This window comes from Sus scrofa, chromosome 4, assembly GCF_054392235.1.
Source record: "Sus scrofa isolate SSC_HxYL_T2T_F1_AM1 chromosome 4, Sscrofa_HxYL_maternal_Yorkshire_Landrace_v2.0, whole genome shotgun sequence".
Classification (NCBI taxonomy): Eukaryota; Metazoa; Chordata; class Mammalia; order Artiodactyla; family Suidae; genus Sus; species Sus scrofa.
In genome coordinates, this window is record NC_139386.1 from 115,913,635 (window position 1) to 115,936,991 (window position 23,357).

The 23,357-nt window shown below is 41.4% G+C and overlaps 1 protein-coding gene across 4 annotated transcripts; it reads left to right on the forward strand.

Moving 5' to 3' along the window:
- Nucleotides 1–101: 101 nt before the first annotated feature.
- Nucleotides 102–22,278, forward strand: PSMA5 (proteasome 20S subunit alpha 5). 4 transcript variants are annotated; one of them, XM_085020931.1, is made up of 9 exons: nt 102–1,325; nt 2,464–4,734; nt 10,819–10,945; nt 12,861–12,928; nt 13,844–13,951; nt 14,092–14,150; nt 14,729–14,831; nt 16,105–16,191; nt 22,039–22,278. In XM_085020931.1, the coding sequence occupies exons 3-9, from the start codon at nt 10,897–10,899 to the stop codon at nt 22,114–22,116; spliced, it is 552 nt and encodes a 183-aa protein (XP_084877057.1). In that variant the 5' UTR covers nt 102–1,325; nt 2,464–4,734; nt 10,819–10,896; the 3' UTR covers nt 22,117–22,278.
- The last annotated feature ends 1,079 nt before the right edge of the window (nt 22,279–23,357 follow it).

Genomic DNA, 23,357 nt, shown 5'->3' on the forward strand with positions numbered 1-23,357 from the left:
GCGGGGGAGCGCGTTAGTCCAATCACCTCGGCGGGAACTCCGACCAACCAATAGGAGGCTGACGCAGGAGGGCGGGCTGAAGGGGTCGCCGGCGCACGCGCAGTTGGGAGCGGGACCTCAGTGGTGTGGCGGTGTGGGTGATCTGGGTGCCGGTGGACTCGTGTTGGCCCTTAGAATCCCTGCGTAGCCGCTGTCGCTTTGTCCTGCCGTTACCATGTTTCTTACCCGGTCTGAGTACGACAGGTCTGTGTGGCTGTGGGACGTCGGATCGGGGTTACGGGTGGGCGGGCCCAGGGCCGGGTCTGGGCTTGGGTTCTGCCGTGTCATGGGGGCTCCCCAGGAACCCAAGTCTGGTGGGGCCTGAGGATCTCTTGGCCTCCCCACCCTCTCGCTGTGATTCTCGAGGCTAAACTTGCGGTTTTGGGCCGCGCATGTCCTACCGCTGAGTCACTGCTGGGTCCTGAGTCGGCACGGAAGCGAGAAACTCCGCTTTGTTCTTGGGGAAAGAAGGCTTGAGGGGCCGTGACTCCGACCTTTAACCCGGGGAAGGCCAGGAGTCACCCTACTTCCGTCCATATTTTCGTGCTGAGCGGGACTGCCTTTTTAAAATGTAAATGTGCTGCCTGGAAGAAAAACAATTAGAGATCACTTAATGGGTTTGTTAGTTTCAGCTTCTTTTTCCTTCTAGGAGGACCACCTCGTTTCCTGTTTCTTGGTAGTGGGAATAGAGCAGCCATTCCTTTGATCGAGGTGTAGAAGGGCGTGCTGTGTTGTGTAGTTTCTGCAAAAGCGCGAAGACAGTCTCAACTTTGCCCAGATGTGATGTCAGGATTCTCATTTTATGGGAACTGGTATTTAGAATGATTCTTAAGAGTTTTGTCACCGTGCTGATTCAACTAGCCCTAGGCTTTGCTGACTGTTTGAACAGTGTAGCGAGTTACTTTAAGTGTATGTTGAGACCAAATCAGTTTTTGAAAGCAAAACTATGAGATTGTTGTATTTATTTAAAAAAAGCCTTTCAGAGCTTAGAAATGTTAAGTAATATTAACTTGTACATACTTATGCTGTAGACTTTTTAACTTTCAGTTTCTGTTTTGGTCAGTTAAGTTTCAGGTAGCTATTAAGCTTTTTTGAATTTTAAAGCCAGGAAAAGCAGATGTTTTCTTTATACTACATGGCTTGAGAAGCTGCATTTCTTTTCAAGTATGTATTGAATCTATCAAAAGTTTTATCATGGAGTTCCCTGGTGGCTCAGCGAGTTAAGGACCCAGCGTTGTTAATACTGTGGCCCTGGCTACTGCTGTGGTGTGGGTTTGATCCCTGGCGTGATAACTTCCATATGTCAGGGTTGGGGGGTGGGAGTGGTGGTTATCACTTAAAACTACCACTTTTCAAAAATCTTTTTACTGACTCATAGAAGATATATGTGAAGTAAAACTGATGTTTTCCTACTGTCTTATAAAATGACTTTTTAAGTCAGTATTTAGCTTCCAGAGCATTGAAGAGAATCATCTTTGGGTGATACAATTTTGAATTAAGCCATGTATGATGGAAATCGTTGTCCTTATCAGCAAGCCTTTATTAAGATTTTTGTAATCATTTACTTAATATCTTCATTAACTGTTTTGTGTTATCCTTATTTGTATCTTCCCAAGAATGTCTAAAATACAGTACTTTTTTATTCACATAGTTAATGTACTTGAATGCTTGCCATGTACAAGGCATTGTTCTAGTTGCTGGTCGTACATACGGCAGAGAACAAAATCACGATCCTTGTGCTCACATGGGAGACTCTTTTATAGGGCTCTCTGCCAAAGTAACTGTAGTATAAGTTAGAAATGTATTCATGTCATTAGAGAAACTCAAATCAACACTTTGGGAATTTTGATCAGAGATTGTATTCAATATTGGGATTACGGAAAACTTCAAAAGTTGCTGATGCTTAAATTGAGTCTTTTTTTTTTTTTTTTTTTTTTTTTTTTTTTGTCTTTTTGCCATTTTTTGGGCCGCTCCTGAAGCATATGGAGGTTCCCAGGCTAGGGGTCAAATTGGAGCTGTAGCCACCGGCCTACGCCAGAGCCACAGCAACTCGGGATCCGAGCCACGTCTGCAGCCTACACCACAGCTCACGGCAACGCCAGATCCTTAACCCACTGAGCAAGGGCAGGGATCGAACCCGCAACCTCATGGTTCCTTGTCAGATTCGTTAACCACTGCGCCACAACGGGAAGTCCCCCTTAAATTGAATCTTAAGAGTAAGATTTTAAGGAATTCCCATCATGGCCAGCGGAACTGAATCCGAGTAGGAACCATGAGGTTTCGGGTTTGATCCGTGGCCTCACTTAGTGGGTTATGGGTCCAGGGTTGCCGTGAGCTGTGGTGTAGGTTGCAAACAAAGCTCAGATCTGGCATTGCTGTGGCTGTGGCGTAGGCTGGTGGCTACAACTCTGATCAGACCCCTAGCCTGGGAACCTCCCTATGCCGCGGGTGCAGCCCTAAAAAAAAAGATAAGATTTTAATAAATAAGGACAGGGAGGGTCTGTGGTTTTGAGACAGAGATATAGGATGAACAGAGGATGGGCAGTGGAAAGGCACCATTCATGTTTGAGAAAATTCTAGTCTGCTGGCACATGTACACATATGGGAATAGGGGGGCAATATGGGGAAATGAGGATGGTGCTAGATGTTGCATGGCTTTTGACATGAGGTTGAGGAGCTTGGGTCTTATTCTTTAGGCATCTGTGCACCATTAATTAGTGTTTTAAGAAGTTATATAGTCATAATTGTGTTTTATAGAGATTAATTGACTGGATTAGAGCAAAGAGAGTCAGTACCAGTTAGAAGGCTATTACAATAGTTAGGTGACAGGTAATAAGGGCATTGAAGGGAAGGTTGCGTAACTATGGGGGAGGGACTGATTTGAGTTGATGTGACTTGGCACATGGTTAATATAGGAGAAGGGGAGGAGTGAGTCACATTATTCAGAACTTTCTAGCTTAGGGAACTGGGAGATGGGAGGTGTTTAAAGTGAAAACGAAGTAGGAATGGCAGGAGACGGAGCTGATTTTGCAACAATGACTGGATTTAAGAAATTTCGGATTGGAAAATGTTGAGTATTTGGTGCTCCCAGATATCCAAGTGGAAATGCTCAGGAAGCATTTAGATTAATCAGGAAAGAGGGCAAACTAGTAATAAGAGATGTGGACCTAGGTGGTGCTTGGCATAAATGAAATAACCTGGGGCAGGTTTGGAAAGAGGGCCAAGAGCAGAGGACATAGTAATACCTCAGCAGGATGAAGTTCCTGAAGTAGGGTGAAAATATTGGATTCATACTCACATGGTACTTTGCACTTTACAAAGTACTTTCATAGTCTCTGCAATTCAGTACTAATTGTATGGTGACAGAAGCAGGATAGATTTTTTTTTTTTTCATTTGAGAGAAATAAAAGTAAAAAATGGCAGAACCAGGGCTTTAATCTTGTCTTCTGCACTGACTTACCTCTCTGTGATTTTTAAAAACTGTTCCTTAAAGTCCTACGTTTTCTTTTAAGTGACCTTAGAGATAGTGCCTCTGGGGAAAATGGGAAGCCGGAATGGTGAGATTTTCCTTTGAGTCCTGAGAGTTGAAAGCTTGGTCTCTGTCGTCAGATTGCCTAAATTCTCGTTCCAGCTCTGCCTCTTATATACTGAGTGATGCTGAGTAAATTACTCAGCTTCTCTGTGTTTCAACTTCCTCAGCTGTGAAATAGTGTCTTAGTCATAGGAGTAGGTGAGTTAAGTCATTTAAAGGTTTAGTGCCAGGCATAAGGTAGATATGCAGTAAATGCCAACTTTTATCTGTTTTATATAAACTTTTATCTGTTTATATATATATATCTTTTGAAGAAAAGAGTTTTTGATAAAACAAATTTGAAAACACTGCTCTATATCATGTTGCATGTTATAAACTCCAGACTCCATAAACCAAGGAACATGACTGTTTTCATTCATTCGTTCAAATAGTCTTAAAGTGTCCATTGTGTGCTGAAAGCTTTTTATAGCTAAGACCATGATGCCCCTTCTCCAAAAGGGTTTCTAACAGACTAGAACAAGGAAAGGTTGGGAAGTGTTCAAGGGAGAAAAGCAGTCTGGCACATAATTGGTGTAATGTATTGGGTGAATTAACTGGGTTCGGCTGTAGATCTAACTTAATAGGTCTCAGCCTGTTGTTTAGATAACAATATTAATTCATACAAATCAATAGAGAAATGTCCCTGTGACTGGCTTTTACTAAAAAGTATTGTATTAACATCAAATTCACATAACGGGAGAAGCATGAGGAGAACTATGCATTTTTCTTAGGAATTGCCAGATAGTTTGGGGGCATGAATTTACCAGAGAAATTCCAAATTGAGTCAGGATTGAGGCAGAAAGTCATCTTCTCTCACTTGATCAGTTTGAAGGTATTCTAGGAGTGGGGCAGAAATATTCTATATATAGGTCCCATTCTCTTGAAAAGTTGTCGATGTACCAAAAAATAGCTACCGATTGTTGTGAGCAAAAGAGAATAGTGACCGTGTGCTATATCTTGTAGCCATCTGAGCTAGATGTCAAGGAACCTGAGTTTAGTTTTTCTACACTTATTATTTCTATTTTACTACTTTTTTTTTTTTTTTTTTTAATTATAGGGGTGTGAACACTTTTTCTCCTGAAGGAAGATTATTTCAAGTGGAATATGCCATTGAGGCTATCAAGGTATAGTATCAAGTGGGATCATTTTTGGAATTTCATTGCAACTTAATGCTTTGCTGGCAGAACATTTGGAATAAATGTGTTTTAGCTATTCCTTTAGAAAATGTTTTTTATCTCCCTTTAAGCAGCCACAATTAACCATTCTTATAACAATTTCAATCCCATTCCTAACAACTATTTTAAAACTTTTTAAACAAATAACTGCTTCATAGTTATGTAAGTAGCTTTTCCTTAAGGGGGGTAGGAAGGACACGTTTGTGTTTATAATCTTTTTTGGCTCTAAAGAGAGGGGTATAGAATTCCAGAGTTAGCACATGGGAGGTATTTTGCCATAATGAACAAATCATTTACCTGATCACCTGTATTTTTGTTGGTAAAGTTGTGAATTTGTACTAGACATTTGGGGGACTGAATAAGAGATGTCCTGTAATCTAACACCAAAATCAAATAGTTCAAATCAGTGTTTGGAAAATTAGTTTTGGGAGTTGGGGATCTAGTGTTGTCTCTGTGGCAGATCTGACTGCTGAGGCTTGGGTTCGCTCCCTGGCCCAGAAACTTCCATATGCTGTGGATGCGGCAAGAAAAAAATTGGTTAGAAAGTAAGTTATCGGAGTTGCCATTGTGGCCAGCGGGAACAATCCGACTAGGAAACATGAGGTTGTGGGTTGGATCTCTGGCCTTGCTCAGTGGGTTAAGGATCCAGCACTGCTGTGAGCTGTGGTGTAGGTTGCAGACGCAGCTGGGCTCTGGCGTAGGGCGGCGGCAACAGCGCCCATTAGACCCCTAGCCTGGGAACCTCCATATGCCGCAGGTGCGGCCCTAAAAAGACAAAAAAAAAAAAAAAAAGTTATCTATACTTAGAGTTAATTATGTGGGATCTCCCATTTGTTGGATTATAGATAATCTAAATTCTAATTTAGATATAAATTAGTTTGTCTAGGATAACAAGATCCAGGCATCAGTATTTTTGTAATCACTAGAATCACTGACTAGACTCACTGATCTAGTCCACCCTTTCTGTTTCAGTCACCCTTACCTCCCCAAACAGCCTCTGTTTCTATAGTTTTAGTGACAGAATATTTTCTCACTAGATAGCTCATTCTCTTTCAGAATAGTTCAGAATGGTTTAGAAATGTATCCTTGTATTGAATGAAAAGTTTAGCTTCCTGAAGTTTTCTTCATTTGGCCCCAGTTTTGCTCTTGAATCATACAGGATGTTTAAATCTCTTCCATAAGATAATTCCTCACATGTTTGAGGAGAGCTGTTGTGTTTCCCTCTAAATTACCTCTTCTAAAAAGAGTGTATTGGGGGAAATGGTTGTCTGACAATCTGGAAAAGAGCAAAGACTGTTCTTAGTTGAAGACACAGAAGTGAAGGTGAAAGCCTTGTGATAGAAAGTGGGCAGAAAATGATGAGCTAGCTACAAAAAGGGCCTGTTTCCTATTTCTGATCATGTGTGCCCTATATTTAAACCGTATGTTCCTATGAAGTTCTAGACTATCACACCTCCAAGCTGTAGCATTTATTTTGAGCCTCAGCTAAGATAATTGTTCTCTCCAGGTGTATAAACCAAGAGTGATTCTGGGTTTGGTTTTTTTTTTTTTTTTTTTTTTTTTGGTTTTTTTTTTTTTCTGGTTCTCCTTAAGTCCCTTAGTGCTAGTAATTTCCAGATTGCCTGGAGATAATAAGATGGTATTTGATCTGTAGCCCTAGTTTGAGGTAGCTAGGAGTAGTGCTTAACCTGTGTGAAAATTCAGACTCTTGGGCATTGAAGCAACCTTGTTGTTGTCTTGGCAACTTAGGAGTAGCCAATGTGAAGGCAATTTGATAACTATATGGATTTAGTAGGATGAAAGGATCTGGAGAAATGACTAAAAATGGCTGACAAGTAGAAATTACCACTTAGAGGTGTCGTTTGGATCTCAAGGGTGACATATAGTCAGCTGAGGTGTGGGCAAAGTGCCTTTTAGAGTGGGTTTCTTGGGGGAAGGAATGGAAATCTGTGACAGTGTCAAAATTATTATACTAAGCATCCGGACATTGGTTACTATGCTGGTGAGTTATATTAACTAAATAGTACATAGGTGTTCCTGTCATGGCTCAGTGGGTTACAAACTGGACTAGTATCCATGAGGATGCAGGTTCAATCCCTGGCCTCACTCAGTGGATTGAGGGTCCAGCGTTGTTGTGAGCTGTGGTGTAGGTCGCAGATGTGGCTTGGCTCCAGCATTGCTGTGGTGTAGACCTGCAGCTGCAGCTCCAATTCCACCCCTATCCTGGGAATTTCCATATGCTGCAAGTGCGGTCCTAAAAAGCAAGAAAATAAAAATAAAAATAAATAGTATGTAGTCAGTTCAAATGTTCCCTTTCTTCTCTTCTCCCTCTCCCCAGTCCCAACCCAGTCTAGGCAGAATTGTAATTTTGAAATACCTGGAGATAAATGTAATGTACAAGAGAAAATTATCTTGATTTTGATATATTTTATAAAATAGCTTTTCTCAAAAACATTGGCCCTTTTTTGGAGTGGAAGCTTAGAAAGCTATTTAAATTGGAGGCTAAATTGAACAGGTTGAGAATTTTTTCCCTTCCTCCACAGAACAATTATAGAGACTTGACATTTTGGACCCGGTAATTCTTCATTGCGAAGGACAATCTTGTACATTGTAGGATGTTTAGCAGCATCCCTGGCCTCTACCCATTAGATGCCGGTAACACTCATTTCTCCAGTTGTGACAGCCAAAAATGTCTCCACTTTGTCAGTGTCCCCTGGGGGTAAAGTGGCCCCTGGTTGAGAAAATTCTGCTAAATAAAATAAAAAAGGAGGTATGAATTCTATTCCCTGCTCTATTTAGTTGGAGATTCAAGATCAATATACTGTACCTAAAACAATTAGAGGACAACTAAGTGCCAAATTAAATGCTCTGGCAGTGGTTTCTGACTTTAAATTTTACAGTTGACCCTTGTTAAGGGCAGAGGTTAAGGGCACCAACCCTCTAAGCAGTCTAAAATTGTCCTGTAATCTATAGTTGGCCCTCCGTGTCTGTGGCTTCTCATTCGCCCGTTTAACAAACTGTGGATCAGTACTGTGGTATTTACTGATATAATGTAGCTATTAGATTTATCTATTTGTATGTGTTTGTGTATTGGGGTCATAATATATGTTTCTTAATGTAGATTTCAGTCAGGAAGTTTGAAAACTTTGCTCTGGAGAAAACTACCTCATCTCATTTCATGCTTGCAGGCTGCTCACATCTGAGAGCTGAGTAGGGCAAGAAGGCTGCTGGGGTTCTTAATATTAAGCATGTCAGTTTTTACATAATTCCCTATTTGCACTGTAGCACTCTTGCCTTTGACTGTGCTCGCCATCTCCCAATCTCAAGACCTCTGTCATGCTCTCTCCAAGTTCTTCTGCTGGAATGGTAGTGGGGGCACCATCTAGCTCCATAGCATGAGGTGAGGGATCTGGAAATCCGTTTCTTTTCTTTTTTTTTTGTCTTTTCTAGGACCGCACCCTTGGCATATGGAGGTTCCCAGGCTAGGGATCTAATTGGAGCTGTAGCCACCAGCGTACGCCAGAGCCACAGCAGCGCCAGATCTGTGACATCGGTGACCTACACCACAGCTCATGGCAATGCCGGATCCTTAACCCACTGAGCGAGGCCAGGGATCAAACCCACAACCTCATGGTTCCTAGTCGGATTCATTAACCACTGAGCCACAATGGTAACTCCTGGAAATCTGTTTCTTAAGTAAACATTGAACTAACCCTCTCCAGTTTAGCTATTCCATTTCTGTTTGCAGAGGTCCTTGTTGCCACCATTCCCTTTGTTGGGGATCCTCTGATGTAAATCAGGTTGTTTCTTGACTTTCTATACTATGGCTTAGGACTTGGGTTTCTCAGGTCGGCTAAGTAAATTATCACTAACCCATCCTCTTTCTTTAAAATCTCGTTGCCTTGTCCTTGCCCATTCTCTTTGTTGTAGTGGATTTATCCTACTCTGGCTTAAGGCCTTTAATCTTCTATTGTCAGGCTTGGGGAAGGAGTAGAGCTAAGGCATGTATTCAGGAGTAAGAGCACTTATTTTCCACATAAAATTCTTTGACACACTTCCTGTAGTTATGCATGTACCATTGATGAAGAAAACATACAGTAAAAAGCAGGTTTATACATTTAATAACACTTCCAAATAAAGACACAACCTTACACATTTGAAAAATAATACATATAAGACATGATCATTCAGCTGCAGACATATTAAGCATGTTATGCACAGTGATTCCTGAAATTCTTTGCAGTGCTTTACAGTAACAGCTTCTAGGTGTCTGATGCTCACACCCATAGTCATTGCTTTGTGGAACTAACTAAATGTAATGATTATTTAGGGGAGAGAGCACATAAAGTCATGGAAGGCTTTAGGATGATGGGTGAGATTTGGATAGGCATAGGTGCAAGGAGAGGGGATAAGATGAGATAAGAAAATGGGTTTGGCAATAGCTGAGGGTTTTTTGTTTTTTGGGGTTTTTTGTTTTTTGTCTTTTTAGGGCCCCACCTGCAGCATATGGAGGTTCCCAGGCTAGGGGTCAAATTGGAGCTGTAGCCGCTGGCCTATACCACAGCCATAGCAACTCCAGATCTGAGCTGAGTCTGCAGCCTACACCACAGCTCACGGCAACACCAGATCCTTAACCCACTGAGCGAGGCCAGGGATCGAACCCACATCTTCATGCATACCAGTCAGGTTTGTACTGCTTGAGCCACAACTGAAGCTCATACCTGAGGGGTTTTGTTGAAGAATAATAAATAATGAAGTTGAAAGAGAAAAGTAGGATTAGGTTTTTTTGTGTGTGTGTCTTTTTGCTATTTCTTGGGCCGCCCCTGCGGCATATGGAGGTTCCCAGGCTAGGGGTCGAATCGGAGCCATAGCCACTATAGCCACCGGCCTATGCCAGAGCCACAGCAACGTGGGATCCGAGCCGCATCTGCAACCTACACCACAGCTCACGGCAATGCCGGATCGTTAACCCACTGAGCAAGGGCAGGGACCGAACCCGCAACCTCATGGTTCCTAGTCGGATTCGTTAACCACTGCGCCATGACGGGAACTCCCAGGATTAGGTTTTAAGGACTCTGGAAGCTTACTTGGATTTTATGTTACAGGCTATGTAGGGAGATATTCTTCAGAGAAGGAGAAGTATAATGAAAAGAGCATTTTATTACATCAGTCAGGCTATAGCATGAAAGATACATGGGAAGAGAGACTGAAGATAGGGAGACTATAAGCAGAAGGTTGTTAAACTAATCTTGGTGTGTAATAAAAATAGCTAGCAATTGTTGCTGGTTTATTATGTGCTAGTTACCATTTTAAGCATTTTATGTGTTAGTGTTTTTAACCTTCTGGATGTGTGGGTATTATTATTCTTGTTGTCCCCATTATGTCTCAGGTAAGGAAACTGACATAGAGGGTTGGGTGACTAGGGTGGCGGCATGGAGATGAAGAGACGAAACCAAGCTCTATTATAGGTGGCTAGTGCCCCTGAAAGATTAAGTTAATATTTTTTGCTGTTGGTATTTGTTCTTCTTTTCTTTTCTTCTTTTCTCCCTCACTTCCTTCCTGGCCGAACCTGCGGCATATGGCAGTTCTTTGTTTCGTTCTTTCTTTCAGTAAATTACTTTTCTAGAGGTCACCTAGATTTGAGTGATATCACCTTTTGGGATAGATCAAGGTAGCAGAGGTAAAAAGATACCAGGTCCAGAAAAAAGCATTAGAGTTTTATTACTTTCGTGTCCACTATGTTTTAAACTTTAGAATCTGCCCCACTCCAAAAAATTGGCATCAGAGATGATCATTTTCCTAATGTTTTCAAGACCTCACTGAACTTCCCCTTTATAAGCACAAAATTCTGTAAATCGGTGCTCTTGCCTTTGACAGGCAGAGTACATCATTTATTAGGGTGCTCTGTATTCTCTCTGTGTACTAGATATGGCAGATTGAGGCTTCTGTCATGTGAAGAAACAGAGAGTCCTGGTGGGTATGTGAGTCTGTTCTTTGCCCTCTACATGATAACCATAAGCTGTTTCTCTTTAGCTTGGTTCTACAGCCATTGGGATCCAGACATCAGAGGGTGTGTGCCTAGCTGTGGAGAAGAGAATTACCTCTCCGCTCATGGAGCCCAGCAGCATTGAGAAGATTGTAGAGATTGATGCTCACATAGGTAAGGAGTAGGGGAAAGCTGTCCTGTAGGAACTGGCCTGGGTGAATTAGTCTTTGGTGTTCCAGGGGTGGGCGGTTCATCACATGCTATTTCCTTGTCAGCCATCGTTTTCCGTTTCCGGGTAGTTGGCCACTGTACATAACACAGGAGTGGGAAGCAGTTTTAGGACTCCCTCACAGAAGTTCCTTTCTCCCTCGAATTTAGACTTGGCAAATATGGTGGTTATTGAAATATGTAAAGGTTGAAGGCCAGGTCCCTAGGATGGGTAGTCTTCATTGCCGCATGACATTAGGGGGCCACCTGGAGCAGAGGATTGCGTGGGAAACTAAGGGTGTCCCCTAAGAAAAGAGAAATTAAGGCTCTTCAAAGTGACTGCGGTTCAGAGAGTGTACAGACAGTAGACTTTGACCAGATCAGTACTCCTCCTTTGTTTTCAGATTTCTCGGGTTGTATTCTTTATCTCCCTACCTTTCCTTTCTTCCTTGTTTTGGGTCTCTGTTAAATTCCCCTGCCTTAGCTTCTGGCATCATTGTAGCACGATGAGTAGTTCTGCTTTTTCATAGCATGACATTTTATGTCCACATTTTTTTCTTAACCTATCTAGTCATCTAGATAATGAAACATTGGTAAAATAATTAATTGCTTGAAGGCATCAGAACCAAATGCAGTGGTGATTCAGGGAGCATGACATTTTCTCTATCATAGATCTAGAAACTGAGATTTAGTATTTTAAGATTAGAACATTGTGTCTGCTTTATCTCAAGTCATGTATCTTTTGGAGGTAGGTCAGTGTCACTTCATTCAACAAACTGAGAACCTCCTGTGTGCCAGACTTTGTGCTAGATACCTGGGACACAGAAGAATGCGAAAGAGCCCTTGTTTTCCAGGAGCATACAGTTTAATTACAGAGGTAGACATGGAAATAAGTCAGTGCGATTAATTGATGTAGGTATTAAGGAAGAACGTATAGTGTATGGTCAGTAGGGGCGCAACGAAGGGAATAATTAGTGTTGCCTGTGGCCATGGTAGTGGCGTTGAGGTCATGTGATCAGATGAGGATTTAGAGAAACCATTCTAATAGTAGTGCTGAAGGTAGAGTGCAGGGGGCTAAGACTGGAGGCAGGAAGACCAGGTAAGAGATTTTTTAATAGTCCAAATAAAGAGATGATGAGGGCTTTAACAAAGGCAGTGGCCAGAAAATGGAGAGGTAAGGACTAATGCCGGACAGGCTAATCAGATCTTGATTGATAGAATTTGAGATTCAGTGTGTTATCATGGCCAGGGAAGAAGATGGGAGTCCAGAAGGGAAATGAGTTGAGTATGTGGTATATCCATGTGTGCATATTAAGGGAGTCATTTGACTTTATAGGTCTGAAACGTGAGAGTGAGACCTAGGCTGCAGTTTTAGATTTGAGTCATAATCTAACAGCCGTAATCTTGGCATCTTGAACCATCTCTAAAAGAACTAGTTTGTGTTTGGTCAGGAGGTGAAAAAAACTTGATTTTATTCTAGGGTCTTCCACTGTAGCGCATAGTGAGATGGTTATTTTTTTCCCTGATTTGTCCTGTTGGGGTGTCCATGTTTGCTTAGTTTGAAGGTGTATCATGGTCTATAAAGAGTGCTGAAGGAATGCTTGAGGATTAACATGCGGAAATTCATGTTTGATTAGCTGTTCTTCTCTGTCTCTTAATAGCTGGGTAGCTGGACTTCTGTGTCATTATGGATTTTTTTGTGTGTGATATAATTATACTTATGTTCAGTGCAGATAATTTCCCATCTCCTCTCTTGAGTATATTGCTGTGTGATTGCTGAATAGCTGTCATGGTTTCACTCTAGAATTTCAGTGTTTCCTGAGTGGATGAAAGTGTTGTACAACAATTTGGCTACTGGGTCACTGTTGCTTTTACATTGCAGGTTGTGCCATGAGTGGGCTAATTGCTGATGCTAAGACTTTAATTGATAAAGCCAGAGTGGAGACACAGGTAAAATTAGCATCATATCTCCCTTCTACCAGGATGCTCGTGTTCCTTGTTTAGTGATGATGATATAACTGCCTGAGCTGGACTATAGGTATCTATGTTAATATCCGATGTAGCTCTTGGGAGTGATTTGGGGTAGAATCCCTAGTTAGAACTTTCTGAGTTCTTGGAGTCTAGCCATCCAAGTATTGTAGCTTTAAGGAAGCCCTAGTAAGTAGTGCTGGCAATCTTTGCTTCTTTTTGATGTGCCTTATAATAAAGGAAGCATTGCATTCTGTTCCCTAATTGACTTTTTGTGGGAGCACCATAGCAGGAGGTAGAAATAGCTAAAGGAATTCTCCCCCCACCTGACACTGCCTTTGCTGGTAGGCTTGCAAGTAATGGTTCTCCTATGGTGAGTAATGATATGTACTAGGTGATAAATACTGGTTTGAAATACTGATTTTTTTTTTTTTTTTTTTTTAAACTGAGCTCCTGCTGCCTATAGAGTAGTAAGAAAAAAAATCTGATTGGGAAATTTTTTTGTACTTATTTGCAAGTTTGCTGTTGATACTTATGTAAGAATAAGTTATTTAATTTAAACACAGACTAATAAGATAGGGTTTTCGAGGGAAAGTGGCACTTAGCTGTTAACTTTTACTTTGTGAAAAGACAAAACTTGGTGCTTTGAGATGTTAAGGCTGTTTTTCAGGGGAGCAGTCCTCTAGTCCATCATTGCTTTGAGTCCTTTTGGTATAAATTTATTTCCAGAACAATTTCTCTTTCTCTTAGGCAGTCCCAAGCATCTGAGTTTAGTGTTATGGAAAACACACAGAGCTTGAGCCTTCAGGTTTTAACCACACTCCACAGGGATGTGTGTAGTGAGATGGGGGCTTGATGTCCTTATTAAAGGTAGACCATGCTTTGCTCTTCTTGTAGAACCATTGGTTCACCTACAATGAGACAATGACAGTAGAGAGTGTGACTCAGGCTGTGTCAAATCTGGCTCTCCAGTTTGGAGAAGAGGATGCAGATCCAGGTGCCATGGTGAGTGTGATGCGTGTGTCTTGATTTCTTGCTGTTCTGTGGAACTTAAGACGCTTGTCCCCAGGACATATCTTTTCCAGCCCTTCTCACCGCTCTACTTCATAGCCCTTTATCACATACCCCCTGCTTTTTGATTCTAGTCTCGTCCCTTCGGAGTAGCACTGTTATTTGGAGGAGTTGATGAAAAAGGACCCCAGCTGTAAGTACCATTATACTATTTTTTTCCTGCTTTCTTTTTGGGAGAATTATTTTCACTTGGGATGGGACTGGTTGTTTAAATCAACTGGGTAGATTATTGTAGAGTTGTAAAAATGAAGGGATTCTAAATCTAGAAAGTTCGGTGATTTTATGCTCTTTTTACAAAGACAGATTGGGGGATTTTATGAAGAAGTCTCCTATTGGAACCATGCTAATTTTAGAAAGAAATTAAAAGTAACTTTGTTACTGTGGTTGAGATGTGTTTTAGAGCTTTGCTTTGGATATTGATTGATCCCTGTCCTCAAATAGCATTTGGATAGACATAGATAAGTGCCAAATTTATATATGCTCTCTCTGTAAAGTATATTTATATATACTTCAAAATTCCTGAGGAAGTTATTATTCATTTTCTTCAACATTTCTTACAAGATCTGGCTTCTCCAGCCATGGACTGTCTTTAGGATCTTTACCTCGGTATTTCCTGGTTGGGGCCCAGGATTTATATTTTTTAGTGAGACATTTGTTACGTAAAATGCCACCATTCTTAAGCATTTTAATCCTTTTTTGGTGGTTTTGCAGGTTTCATATGGATCCATCTGGAACGTTTGTACAGTGTGATGCTCGAGCAATCGGCTCTGCTTCAGAGGGTGCCCAGAGCTCCTTGCAAGAAGTCTACCACAAGGTAATTAAGCATTCTCGCAACTTTTATTATCGTTTTATTATTATCTCTGTGTGCTGATGATGGATGCAGCCTTGTAACCACCACCTAAAACAAAATAAAGATTACTTTGGTCACTGCCTGCCCCCTGCCTCCACACCTCCCCACCACCGCCCCCCGCCAAATGCTTGCCTCCTCTCCAGTCAATCTCTCCCACCTTCTCAGCCACATTTGCCACTATAGAGTAGTTTTGTCTGTTCTTTTTCTAAATAGCATCATAGGGTTTGTATTTTTGTGTCTGCCTTTTTTTGTTCAACATACTGTTTTTGAGATCCACTCACATTATTGCACATATCAACAGTTTCTTTTTGGAGTTCCCGTTGTGGCGCAGCAGAAATGAACCTGACTAGGAACCATGAGGTTGCGGGTTTGAGCCCTGGTCTCGCTCAGTGGGTTGAGGATCTGGTGTTGCCGTGAGCTGTGGTGTAGGTTGCAGGATCCAGCTTGGATCCTGCGTTGCTGTGACTGTGGCGTAGGCTGGCAGCTGAGCTCTGACTGGACCCCTAGCCTGGGAATCTCCATATGCCGCGAGTTCGACCCTGAAAAAACAAAAGAGTTTCTTTTCATTGATGAGTGGTACACATGGCATAGATGTACCACACTTTGTTTATCCGCTATCTTCACAGCTTTATGTAGCAGTTTATATTTCCTAGTCTGGCCCGTGAACCAAGAGGGCATTTGGCACTTTTGATCTTTGTGGGATGGGAAGACTTGGTTGGGGGTAAGTCATTGTAGTGGCTGAAGGCTGCCCTACTTACCATTCAAATGGTTCACTCAGGATGCTTGCTTACATTAGCCCCTCACAGTATGTATTGCTTTTACATATTGAGGAAGTTAGATACAAAACCAGGTAAGAAAAAAGCGGATTTTTTTAAACCATTGGGCTGGCTGCCTTCTAGATCATTTTGGAATTATTATTCACAGGATATCACCAGTGTTATCTTGCTTCTAAATTAAAAGAAGATAACTTAGAGAAGTGTAACCCTTTCCCCTTCTTCATATTAAAGTTGACGGTTTTGTTGTGGTTCAAAATAAGACTTTTTTTCTCTCAATAAATGTACTCTACTTATTTACCATTTACTTGAATTCTGGAGATACTTGTAATGCACTGTACTTATTGAGATGTTTGATTTAATTAATATTTGCTAAATCATTTCTTCAGGGAGATAAAGGGGGAATCTTTGAAGAGGGATTATGTACAATTAATGGTTGTTCTTCTTACCGTCTTTGTTTCAAGTCTATGACACTGAAAGAAGCCATCAAATCTTCACTCATAATCCTCAAGCAAGTAATGGAGGAGAAACTGAATGCAACTAACATAGAGGTATTTTTCTGTTTTCTTCGTGTTTTATTCAGATATCATAGCTCTCTCTGCTGTAGATTAAATAGATCAAGATGATCACATTTTTGTATGCTCAGCTCTTAAGAAGTTGTTTTCCTTTGAATAAGCAACTTTGGTAAAGTGGTGAAGGCAGAAACTAGAATTTGATGAGCTAAAGAATAAAAGGGAATGTGAAGTGGACAAAAACAAGAGTATGCTGCTTTCTCAGGACGTAATTAGTGTCAGCAGCATCAGCATTAAAGACAAGGATTTTTGTCTTTTTGAAGATGGGGAAAGACTTGAAAAATACTTTTACAGTCTGAGAAGAAACTAGTGGATGGAAAAATGTTAAAAGAATTAAAAGCAGAAGCCAGATAGTGATGGAAAAGTTCTAGAAGGTAGAAGGATGGTACAAATGAAGGAGTTGGTTTAGAAAAGTAGAGTTTCATCAGAGATTCAGAACAGACACAGAAAATCCAGTTCCCATTTAAGTAGTAGGGTGTGTAGTATAGAGGACGTTCAGATAATAACACGGGTTGATACTTCCTTGAGAGTGGTAAGGATGGATTGACACCGGAACATATTATTTATACTGGGGCACTAGGAAAACATACTGGATCAGGTGGTGTTTGGAGAATGGTATTCCAGGAAGAGGAGACAGCAGTTCTAGAGTAACACTGTGCATGAAAGGGAACTTTGAGAGTTTTGTCTGAGTGTTGGGGCGTAAGATGTGTGTAGGGTCAGGAGATAATAAGAGCTGACACTGGAAAGATAGACTAGATCCTGAAGGCCCTTATGTAGGATGCTAAGAGTAGATGGGATAAAAGGAGGTAGTAATGAGTAAAGGTAGGTTCGGAGGTGATTGTTAGATCCTCTGCTGAGGTGGATGAATGCAGCAAAGAAATTAAGAAGATTGGGAAATATTTGGAAAAGTCATGGATAGGGAAAAGGGAAGATAGGATAAATGAAAGGGTTGCTAGGCCACATTAAAATGCTAGCTGAGGCTGGAGTCACAAAACAAGTTGTAAAAAGTCAGAATCATTGTTACTCTTGAAGGCATAGTGTGTATGTAAATTATATTTTAATTAAAAAAATTTTAAAGGCCAACTGAGCCTGTAATCACAAGTCAGTGATTAAACCATTCAGCACTTAATGGGATATTTTTTAGCTCTATTCAACATAGATTGAGAAATGTTATTTGGGAGTTTGCATTGTGGCTCAGTGGGTTAGGAACCCGACATAGTGTCCTTGAGGATGCAGGTTTGATCCCTGGCCTCGCTCCCGTGGGTTAAGGATCACGTCTTGCCACAAGGTGCTACGTAGGTCAGAGATGTGGCTCAGATCCTACGTTGCCGTGGCTGTGGCATAGGCTGGCAGCTACAGCTCCAATTCAACCCCTGGCCTGAGAACTCCCATATGCTGCAGGTGCAGCCTTAAAAAAAAAAAAAGAAAGAAAGAAAAGAGATAGAGAAAATGTTTATTTGGATTATTCTCTGGCAGAGGACTGGCTGATTATGGGCAGAAGAATGGAGAGGTACTAGAGCGTATTGTTGGTCAATCTCTCACCAGTAGAGCCAGGTTCCATAGGCTGCAATGAAAACGGCAAAATTGGATGCCAGACAAGGGGCTGGCCTAAAGGTGGCAAGATCTAAGAAGAGTTGGGGGTGTGGGGGCAGTTGGCTTGCTTCTTGAGCAGTAATGGAGAGAAGGGGAGGTTGGAATGGAAATGGAGAAACTTATCAGTATGTTATTTCTTCATCTTCTTAGCAAAGATTTGAAAATGCTACCCCTTCGTGCCACTCTCTGAGACGATGAGGCACAGCCAAGGCAGTGATACCCCAGCTTGACCCTTAGGAGGGATCTTGTCAGTTCCTTGGGTGCTTTTCTGTGGTGCTGAATGAGACAGAGTCTTGGCCTTTCCACGAAGCCTGTCTCAGAGTAATTCCCATGTAGCTCTTTTAATTTCACAGTGAAAGTTCTAAGGCCTGCTTGATTCAACTAAAACTGCAAGTATTTTGTAGCTCATTCAGTTTCAGTGCAGCTACAGTGTTGCTTTGAAGAGAGCATCCAGTGTGTCTCACCCATGCTCTGTCACTGACTGCATTAAGCCCTGACTAGAGTTTTCTTCGCTTTTAAAAGGGGGCGTTTCTGCTTGTCCAGACTCCATCTCGTGGTTTCCAAATCTGGCTGTCCATCAGGAATCCGTATTTTTGAAATCTCCTTGGGCAATTCTGATGGTCATTCTAAGAAGGTCAGGCACTGGGGAGCTGCTGCGCTTGAGCCCAGCCTCCTCAGTGTCTTCGAGGTCCCTGCTCCATCATTTGTCCCTTGGATCACCAGCCTCTCCTCTACAGCTGCCTTGCCCACAAAACGGGAGATTTTCTAAGTTGGATCTTTCTTTAGAAAAACAAACAAAAAGTTCCTGTGTGATGCAGTGGGTTAAGGATCTGGCATTGCTGCAGCTATGGTGAGGGTCGCAGCTGCAGCATGGGTTCAGTCCCTGGCCCAGGAACTTCCACATGCTGAGGATGTGGCCGAAAGGAAAAGAAAAATGAGGAGTTCCCTTTGTGGCTCAGCAGTAATGAACTTAACTAGTATTCATGAGAATTCGGGTTCGATCTCTGGCCTTGCTCAGTGGGTGAAGGAGGATCCGACATTGCTGTGAGCTGTGGTGTGAGTCCCACACCGTAGCTCGGATCTGGCATTGCCGTGGCTGTGGCATAGGCTCCAGCTGCAGTTCCAATTCAACCCCTAGCCTGGGAACTTCCATATGCCGCAGGTGTGGCCCTAAAAAGCAAAAAAGAAAGAAAGACCAAAGCCCACCTTCGTGAACCTCTCTTTCCAACTAGTATCTTTTTATGAGAGATCAGCTTTGTTGGGGTATGATTGTGTATACACTGTAATGTGCACGTATTTTTTACAGCTCAGTGAATTTTGAGACATGCATAACCCCTGTGTCTGCCACCACAGTAAAGACAGAGAACATGTCTGTCGTTGCTCAAAGTTTCTTCATGCCCTTTTCTAGTCACTTCCTTCCCACTGATCGGCTTTTTGTCACTATGGGTTTGTTCTGCATGTTCTAAATTTTTCTATAAATAGGTCCTAACTGCGTGTACTCTTTATGTCTCATGTCTTTCACTTAGCATGATGATTTTGAGATGCAGGAGCCTGTTGCAGTTTATTGTCTTTCCGTCCGTACTCTTTTTTTGAACCTTTATTACCAAGTCTCTTCCAGGCAGGATCCATATTCGTCGTCTTCACTTCCCCACCTTTCATATATTCCTCGATCATGGCCATTTGTTGTTGTTATTTCCCTGAGACTGCTCCATGCTAAGTTAACTCCTGTTTATCAGATTTCCTAGTCATTTCTAAGAGCTATTGTTTGAGCTCTTGTGAAGTAGCCACCTCAATTCTAAAACTAAACTCATTATCTTTCCTGAAAACCATTTCCTCTTCCCATATATCTAATCCTGGTCGATGACACCCCCAGAGTACCTGTCACTCACGGCAGAACCTGGAAGACTTTGACTTTCCTTTGCCTTCACGATTTGTGTCTTTGCCTCCTTATAAATAACTCTCATAACATCGCCTCCTCTTCATCCCTACTCCCCAGGGCCTTCTTTTTTGTTCAGGCCTTCATTTTTCTCCTGCCTTATGTATTTTCAGAGGCTTCCTAACTAGTCTTCCTGCCTCTTGCCTTGCCCTCCTCCTTTTCATTCCATTTCTCCTGCTGAAGTGGATTTTCCAAATTGCATATCTAATCTCAATCATTCTCTTTTAAAGGTCTTTTCTGACTCTGTCTACAAGATAAATTCCAAACTCCTTTCATGTTACAATAATTGGCTACTTAAGTCATACGTTTAGCCTGTTAGGTGCCTTGCTAAGCATTTTACATGCAATTTATCTTTTAATCTTCACAACAGCCCTATGAGATAGGTATTCCTGTTTCCATTTTACAGAGGACAAAACTGAGGCTTTGAGAGAGTAGGACCTTGCCCAGAATAACAGCACTGGTAAATGGTGGGGCTAGAATTTGAAACCAGGTCTGATTTGGGGTCCTATACTTCTAACCACTTTAATATTCTGTCTCTCTATGAGCTCTGAACTCCTGCTACCTCTCCATTTCATCTCATCCCATATGCAGCCTCTGCTCTAGGCATTCATAATTACTCGGCTCTGCAAATACATCATCTTGGTTTCATGCTTTTATGCATCTGCATATTCAGTCTGCTGTCTGCTCCTGGGCAGTTTGACCCATTCTTGCAGTGCTCTGAGACACAGCTCAAAGGTTGCTTCTCCTTGATGCCTTCCTGGATTCCCCATGGATTACTCCCTTGTGCCTTTACCTACCCTTGGCTCTATTACATCACTTACGTGGCTTTAAAAGCTTTTGGTCTCTAGCACACTGAGTAAATAAGAGAGACTTTCTTCATCTTTGGATCTCTAGTGCCTCGTACAACTATAACTAGTACACAGATGCTTAGAACCTAATTATCAATCAAATCAAAGAATGAAAATATCTGTTTTACCTCCTTCACAGAGGTTTTTGAAAGTAAAGATAAATAGAAAAGTATCTTTCATACTTATTATGTAAATAAATGTATCATTATGTAAATGCAAGAGGTTATTTCTATTCATCTGGTGATGAGTACCTTCCTGAAAGCAGAATTTGGTTTAAGTCCTATTAGCATTGATTTGCAGCCTGGTTCTATAGGACTGTTCTAATTCCGTTTGCCCAGTTTCTGGTTTTTAGCACCTGTAGTGATTTGGGAGGACTAGCTTGTGAGCCGCAGGCTGACTTGACAAGAAATTCTGTAGGTCCTCACTCCTCTCTGGTTTATTTACCTTGTATCTTTCTGTCCTCATATCCTTAAGAAAAGCAGTAGTAACATTTATGTATTTTAATTTCCTTGGAGTAGAACTCATGGTCTGTATGGATATCAGTAAATTATTTAACATTTACTTTACAAATATGTTTGGGGCTCTTCTGAAGTGGCACTTATTCCTCAGTATTGCCCCAAATTATGAGACTGTGTTGTCAGCAGAGATGATGGAAAACCTTGTAGTTTGGTTAAATTTGAAACTAACCATCTTCTGACTCTGGTCTCTTTCTGCTTAAATAGATTATCATCTGTACTGCTAGTTATTACTAATATCTTCAGTCACAACTGATTTCCTAATTATCAGTGTTAATGGGATCTTTTCATGGCCCGTCCTTCTTAAAAAAAGAAAAAGAAAAAAAACCTTTTTCTTGTTAAGCTACCAAATGGACAATTTTAGAGAAAATAATACCCAACAATAATAGTTAATTATGTGGTGCTTACTGCAGTGTTCTAGGCACCATTCTAAGGATGGATTGACACATTTAATCCTCACAGCTACCCTGTGAGGGTATTATCCCCATTTTACTGATGGAAATTGAGGCACAGGGTGGCTAGCTAACCCAAGGTCACACACACAAGCCTGACTTGCAAGTGGGTGAATGCGCTTTTAATATATCTCTAAAGGGATCTTTAACAGAAAAGAGTACGGACCCCAATTTGGTGCTTCTTTCGTGATCCTTGTTGAAATAACTTCAAGAAGTGACAATGACGCCAGGCATCTGGTTAACTATTACGTGGTGCACTAACCTCAAAATAGAAAGTCTGGTCAGTAAGAATTTTTATTGGAGAGTCAGAGAGCTATTTTAGGAAGCTGCTGCTGGAAAGGATATCCCTTCGACAGCAGATCCCTAAGTTCCTAGTGCCCAGCTGCCTCACCAACAGCATCTCCTGACTGTGCAAGGGCTGCTAGGGCTGCAAGCAGGGGCAGCGAGCCCAGCCTATTAACCCTTCTCTGTTTTCTTTCCAGCTAGCCACAGTGCAACCTGGCCAGAATTTCCACATGTTCACAAAGGAAGAACTCGAAGAGGTTATCAAGGACATTTAAGGAAGCGTGATCCTCAGAATTTCTTGGGGACAATTTCAGTTCTCCTAATTGCCCTTAACTTTTATTTCCAGCTCCAATTCTTTGGAAATCTCAAGTATATGTGCATTTTTTTATGATATCTGTACATAAAGACAGTTCTGAAATAAAGAAACATTTAAAATATTTGTTAATAGACGATTTGCTTCTAATGCAGCCTCTTGTATAAAATGCTTACGTTGGGGGCAAAAAGTTATGATTATGGTATTAATATCCCTATCCTATTAGAGCATCTATTCTGAAATTGTTTTAGTGGCTCTACAACAGAATCAACTATGTCATGAAGTGTCATGAAGTGTCCTTTGTGTTGACAGATGAACTCAAGCTAGTTTGGCTCCTCTTCATGTGGTATAGATATTAATACCACTGTAAACGCATTTCAGTTTTGTAGTTTCTCTTGAATGAATAGGTATTTTTGTGGCTTTCCTTATATGAAGGAGATGCTACTAATTGACCATGCTTTGAGATCCTCCCCAAAACACTAATGAGCTGGGATAAGCCAGCTACCATGTTGTACTAGTTCTGTGCTTTTGTAGACAGTTTAGAACAAGATTTTCTTTTTTCGTGAACTGTAGAAGAACTGTAGAAGAATCGAATTCATGATTTTGGCCTCACTGGCAATCAATTACAAATCAGTAAGGGAACTGGGTAATTCAGAAGTAGTTTACATTAGATTTTTGGAATATATGAACTTCCCCCATTAGAGCTGTCATATGACTGGTTGAGATTATTTAAAGAATCAAAAATGGCCATATGTAGTAGATACTGTTACTTACCATGTCATACTTAACAGATGAAGAATCTCCTGCTGTGTGAGCATGGACACAGAAAATTAAGCTGTTGGGACTTGAACATAGATTTTTCTGGTTTTAAGTCATCGACTCAATTTTTCCCCCCCTTTTTTCTTTTTAGGGCCGCACCTGCCACATGTGGAAGTTCCTGGGCTAGAGGTCAAATTGGAGCTGTAGCTGCCAGCAAATGCCACAGCTACAGCAATGCCAAATCCCAGCCACATCTGCGACTTACACCGTCGCTTAACCCACTGAGCAAACCCGCATCCTCATGGATACTAGTCAGGTTCTTAACCTGTTGAACCACAACAGGAACTACCTCTTGATTTCACAATGCCAAGTCTGAGAAGCCTAGCTACCTACTGAGTAATAGGGAAATCTCTTTGGGATTTAAATTGTACTATCCACACATGG

Excerpts from the sequence above, each read along its gene's own strand:
- PSMA5 (XM_021088747.2), top strand. Across the intron at positions 12,929-13,843 it reads AAGCCAGAGTGGAGACACAG|AACCATTGGTTCACCTACAA; the intron begins GTAAAATTAGCA and ends CTCTTCTTGTAG. Across the intron at positions 14,151-14,728 it reads GATGAAAAAGGACCCCAGCT|GTTTCATATGGATCCATCTG; the intron begins GTAAGTACCATT and ends GTGGTTTTGCAG.